This window comes from Cyprinodon variegatus, unplaced genomic scaffold, assembly GCF_000732505.1.
Source record: "Cyprinodon variegatus isolate N-32 unplaced genomic scaffold, C_variegatus-1.0 Scaffold869, whole genome shotgun sequence".
Taxonomy (NCBI): domain Eukaryota; kingdom Metazoa; phylum Chordata; class Actinopteri; order Cyprinodontiformes; family Cyprinodontidae; genus Cyprinodon; species Cyprinodon variegatus.
Genome location: NW_015151322.1, coordinates 52,664 through 59,031, shown reverse-complemented (window position 1 = coordinate 59,031; position 6,368 = coordinate 52,664). Strand labels below are relative to the sequence as shown.

General features: G+C 35.2%; 1 gene segment (V, D, J or C); it reads right to left on the bottom strand.

Annotated features, from left to right (window-relative positions):
* Positions 1 to 1,376: 1,376 nt before the first annotated feature.
* Positions 1,377 to 2,396, bottom strand: LOC107099415 (the record flags this gene model as incomplete). The annotated part of the segment is given in 4 exon segments: positions 1,377 to 1,602; positions 1,698 to 1,804; positions 1,925 to 1,954; positions 2,045 to 2,396. Coding segments are annotated over 4 exon segments (516 nt in total), but the record flags the coding sequence as incomplete, so codon positions are not given.
* Positions 2,397 to 6,368: the final 3,972 nt, after the last annotated feature.

Below are 6,368 nucleotides of genomic sequence, written 5' to 3'. Positions count from 1 at the left end.
TAGTTTCAATGACTTAACACTCATGAAAATGTTAACTTATTATTAAGAAGAATAGGAAGTTTTGTAGAATGAAAACAAATATAAAATTGATTTAAGTTATTCTATTATCACAAATAAAAAGCAAGTGATTAATGTTTTGCTCCTCTTTTATGACATTAAAATAGAATAAAAAAATCCACTACTGGGCATTACCTGAATATTTAATTATTTTTTAAAGGAACTGAATGAAATCAAAATACAGATTAAACATGTAAACATTTTGATAGTTGCTGCTTCACAGATAGATTTTTTGTTAATCTTAAGTAGGTCAAAAAATATGTTCTTTAGTGGAAAATAGCTCTAAAAACAGTTTCCACTTAGATTTTTGGTAAGATCCTAACAAATAACATAATGTAGGATAATGCTTTATTAACAGCAAGAATGGAACTAGATAGAGTATAGTCCTTTATTTTCATCTTAATGTAAAAGTTACGTGGATTCATAAGGTTAAATTGTTGAAAAAATCTCTCAGCCTTTTAAGCATTTTATTTATTTTGTTTTATTTTTATATGCACATGATCTGGGTTCAGAAAATATGCAGAAATGCATCAACTGTAACTGTTTGCCCCAGATCGCAATAACCATCTGTTGTTTATTGTTTGTTTTATAACACACACAGGCACATGTTCAGTTTTTAGCTTCAGTTGACACAGAAAGAAGCCTGAAGCAGCTGGTTGCTAAAACATCATTTTCAAGTGTGAAAAATGTATGTGTGTGTTTGGGGGGGCGGCTGCAGGTGCACCCATTGAGCCGGATGCTGCGGTAAAAGTTGAGGGTTGCACCTCCGTCGTTTCTCTGCATGGAGACGGAGCTGCAGGCTGCTCTGCGACCACATCCTGCCCTCGCTGTCGCACTTTGCTCCTCTGCAGTTTTTCCAGCTCTCGCTGCATCTTCCTCCCCCAGCATCTCTGACCTTCTTTTGTGAACAGATGACAATGCTGACTTCCTGTTCTCATGTGGCAGACTCACTCTCACACTCCTACTAAAATGTTTGAACTAACGGGAAAAGTTCTTGTTTGGCAAAACAGAGAACCTTAATCTGAATGCCCTGAAAGTGAGATGTTTGGAGTACATGGGGACAGAAAATGAGCCGTTTCTCAGAAGTCAGCTATAATTATCTAACACTATCTGTGGAATAAGTGACGCTTTAGTAGAATTGTTTTACTGACAGTTGTTATCATTTTCAATCAGATTCTATGCTGTTTCTGAGTAATGTCTGATACAGATTAATTTAAGTTTGTTTTACAACATTAAAACATCAAGTTTAACACCTAAATAATTTATTTCAAAATATTTTTTTAAACAAGCTGCAGATAAAAAGAGAAACCAAAGAAATCCAAAAGTGTGTAAAACAATTTTATTAAACAGCACATAGAGAGAAACAAGCATTTACTTAGAAAGTATCTGAAATAATAAAAAATGTTTTTTGTATACCACTCATTAGATCTGTTATGTAAAATGAAAGGGCTTTATAGAATAACATCAGATCAGGTTTATTATGTACAGGGAGGAAGAGTTAAAGCTTCAGTTGAGCTCTCACTTTCTCTGCTTTCCACGTTTTCCCTGGAAAACAAAAGAATATTGTCCCTCAGTGTCAGAAGCTCTCTATTACTCACAGGATGGTTAGGTCAGAACCAACAGGGATGTTTTGGACAGACCTGAAGCTTCCACACCAGGAAGCAGACGAAGGCTCCGTAGACGCAGCTCTTCACGATCAGGACGGTGTAGGACACTTTGGCGTTCTGGGTGACCCTCATGTAATACCCTGCAGGGAGTCAGAAGGTTTGGTTAAACAAACAGATCAGTTAATTTAGTCCCATCAAGGTGCTGAAGGCAACATTTTATTTGCTTTTAGAGTGAGGAAGAGGGAAATGTTGCAGTTTACCTCGAGTGATGGCTATCTCATTAGGACGAACTGGAAGAATTGAGAGTCAACATGATAAGACATTAATAATGATGACCTAAAATAATAGATCTAGGATAATTATGTGTTAAAGGAACAAACCTGTAATGGTATCACTGTAAGGAAGGTGATGAGTTCCATTATAGAATTTGACGATGCAGGTATATTCATTATTTGGATCAACCCAGTCCTCCAGAGGGATCTTCAGCCTGCTGGAGATTTTGTATTTCTCTCCATCTTTCTTGGCTGCAGGGTCAGTCGCCACACCATTAGTGATTTCCCTTCCATTGCGCTTCCAGGACACGCTGACATGATCTGGGTAGAAATCAGAGGCAACGCAGAGCAGGGTCCTCTTCTTCGTCCTGTAATAATCTCTGCATTCCTCTCCAGAAGGGTAGAAAACTTTCACTGTAGGATATGCTACGTCATGCTCTGAAAGAAGAAAAAAATCAATAAATTAGAGCTGCAATCGCCCAAGTTATGATATTAAGGTGTTATAAAAAGGTTAATCGACATCTAACAACATCTGTACAACACCTGAACTAATAACAGACTATCAGCTCAATAAAGAGGTTCCAATAAAATGGAACTGCTGTCTTTGAGCTTTTATCTCTTTCACAAAAGGCTTAGGATTAGTTTAAATTTAATTGCATTATGAGAAAAATGTCTTAAAAGCAAAGAAAAACATTTATACTAAAAATTGACAAGTTCATGGTATAATTTGCAACCATGTGAAGATGATTATTATCTAAAAAAAAACACCTTAATTACAGTAAATAGTTTTCACTATAATTCAAAAGAATTTGGTTTGATTCTACTTGATCTTAATTTTTTATTATTTTTTCATAGCTGAGACCCTTTTGAATATTTTCATTTCTAAAACAAAGCAGAACTTTTCCGCTGCTCATTTTTTCTCAGAAATGACTGTAATATCTTTATATTTCTGAAAATTCATGCATATCAATAAAAACAGTAAAAACATCCTAAATATTAATAAACTTAACAGAATTTTACATGCTGGGATTGAAATTGAGGGGTGGAAACAGTTTCTAAACATTTGGTCTGTTGTTTACTCTACCTTGTTCCCTTTTGTTTAATACTCTATTTTGTTTTGATGTTTGATTTCATGTTTGAATTTCACAATGATTCTGAATGTTTCTGCAACTTTAAAACTTAAAATATATATATAAAGTTATAAAACATGAATGAATGCAGAAATAAAAATAGAAGAGGAAAAAAATAAGCACAAATATCATCTACCTTTTCATTCTTAAACAGACTAATCCCAGAATTATGAAATTAACACAACCACATATTTACACATCAATACACTAATTATAGCAATATTACATAGGACCGTTAGTTTGGTTCCAGCTCCAAATTCAGCAGGACATGAGCCGGAGCTCAGCTGCTGTTATAAAACTGATTTAGGTCTAGGAGGTCTGAAATTCTCCATAACTTTGTTTTAACAATACAAATTCTCCAAGTTTGTACTTTGAAGGACCAACAAAACAGATGTTACTAATTGAGCTTCCTCTAGTTAAAGTTCACCAGATCCGTCCCTAGATCAATTTAGTTTTAGTCATATAGTTTCATGTTTCAATTTCAAGCTAAAGATTTATGGCAACATATCAAAACTGTAAACTTTGAATTTGTTTAGTATTCAGTTTTGCAAATAATAAAGTTGGTGAATTTCTTGATTTCTTACCTAAAACTGTGAGTTTTGTGCCTCGACCAAAGTAAGCAGGATCATAGTTGGCCACACTGAGAAACAGCTGCAGATAAAGCTGCTGAAGCTTTCAGTGCTGAGAGCTAAATACTGTTTTTTCTCTTCTTTTAACTAAAGCTGAAATACAAGGCCAGGATTTTTGGCCTCTTTGAGAAGATTTAGATAAATAAATTATTGGTAGTAATCAAATACTTCGCACCACACAAAACTTTGCATCTTCTACTTCTGACTAATTTTTTTTTCTTTCTAGAACTCTTCCTCAAAGGGAAATTAAAGAGTTTTAAGAGTCTGTTTTCTTACCTAAAACCGTGAGTTTTGTTCCTTGACCAAAGAAAGCAGGATTATAGCCGCTCACACTGAGAAACAGCTGCAGATAAAGCTGCTGAAGCTTTCAGCAGTGCAAAGCAACAACTACTTTGACGTATTATATTTCTAAAAATCTGAACCCTTTGTGCACAAGAAGTTGGCATCAAGACAACTATACAGAAAATTATTCTTTTGGCCTGTTCATAGACCTTAAACCATTGAAAAGCTTTCATTTCATTTTCATTTCATTTTTTTTTTTTTTACTTACCAGTCCCTCTTTAAGATGAATTTATTTTTTTTAAGTGAATTTTCTTTGTTTCTTACCTAGAACAGTGAGTTTGGTGCCTTTGCCAAAATAAGCAGGGTTTAAGTTGTTCAAAGTGAGACATGGCTACAGAAAAAAACTACAGCTGTAAAAACTAAAGACTTTCTTTTTTCTTCTGTTTCCAACAACTGACCTTTCTGTGCAAACCAGCCCAGAGTGGCATCATAACAGTACAGAAGAGGTTGATTTATGTAAACATGAGCCTGAATTAATGGATTACTGGTGATTTTAGGAAAATAAAAGCACTGCATACACAATCCATTACTGAAAGCTTCTCCCACTGCAATCTATTTGGCCTTACCTAAAACGGTGAGTTTAGTTCCAGCTCCAAAGTAAGCTTCAGAATTGGTCGTCACAGTGTTTCAGAGAGCTGATAAAAACTGGCTGACAGACTAATAATCTGGGCTTTGAGCCGAACATTTAGTGGCTGCCCATATCCGACTGGATTACATGGAAAGTGCTTTCAGGATAAGCTGAATTCATGCATTAGGTGTCTGTATTTCATATTTCAGTTTTCTCTTACCCAAAACAGTGAGTTTAGTTCCAGCTCCAAAATAAGCTTCGCTGCTGAAGGAGCACAAAGACTCCAGGCTGCAACACAAACTCTTCCTACAGCTCTACGAAAGATTCCGACTTTCTTTCTGATTTTTAAGATCTTTTCAGGACGTCTCAGAACTTATTACACACAAATAACTCAATGATTTGTTTCCACAAATCTGTTTAGCTTCACTTAGCATTAATATTATTACACTAGGTCTGAGCATTTTAACAGCTTTAAAGTTCTATTAGTATTTATCATACTGGTCGAGCTGTAAAGCATGTCATACTATGCAGTCATTTAGATGTGGAAACAGTTTCTTACCTAAAACAGTCAGTTTAGTCCCTCCACCAAAGATAGCTTCAGACATGCTCGCACAGTGAGCTGAATCCGTGCTAGAAACAGCTCAACAGGCTGATTTCCCTTTGCTCTTCTGTTTATTTTAAGGTAAATATGGTTATTTCATACCACGCAAGACTGAAAAGCTCATAAAGCTGGATGTTAGTCCTCTATACAGACAGAAATGACCCCTTTATCCAGTTAAACAAGCAACTTTCTGACATAGTTCGAGTTTATCAGGTAAAGTAGGACGAGTTTGTTATTAATGCCTTTTTTTGAACGTTTCTTACCTAAGACATTCAGCTTTGTTCTTGCCCTGAAATGAGGCAAAATAAGCTTCTCTGTCAGCACAGAGCTTCAGCTTCTTATCAAGAAAACATTGAAAATAAAAGTAAGCAGGTTCTCCGTAGTTCACAGTGTTTTCAGCTCAACTCAATATATTAAAATGTTAAAACTCAACAACTTTTCTTTCTAGTTTGATTCAAAGGAAACTTTTGATGAAATCTAAACCAACTGAGCATGTTAGAAGTCCAACTTACCCAAAACAGTGAGTTTAGTTCCTTTTCCAAAGTAAGCTTCAGCATTGTCACAGTGCAGCAATACTGAACATGAAGTGTTTTTCTACCACAATTATCTTTACAAAGACCTTCAGAGACAGATTATTCTGGACCAAATTTTTAATCAAAGCAGGATCCATTAAAACTGTATTAAAGTGAAATATTTACCTAAAACCGTCAGTTTGGTTCCTCCACCAAAATAGGCAGGTTGAGAGCTGGTCACAGTGCTTTAACTTCAGGTTAATACATCACAGCTTTCTCCTGATATTTGTTCTCTATTTTAATTTAAAATTTAAATCTAATCTGTTGAACTGAACTTGTTAGAAGTCCAACTTACCCAGAACTGTTAGTTTTGTTCCTTTTCCAAAGTAAGCTTCACTTCCAGTGTCACACTGATTCTCTCGTTGACTAAAAAGTCCAAAATCTTTCCAGAATCAACTTCTTCAGACATGCTGTAATAACACAGATTATCAGGAAGGGTTAAACCTGCAGGATGAGCTTCATAATGTTTAAAGAAGCTGTAATGTTTTAGATGAGGAACCCATGATCCAAACGCTCCACAAACAAAGTCAAACATCTCTTTCTAAAACATGTTTCTGATCCAGATTCTACATATTAGATCGGTTTTTAAG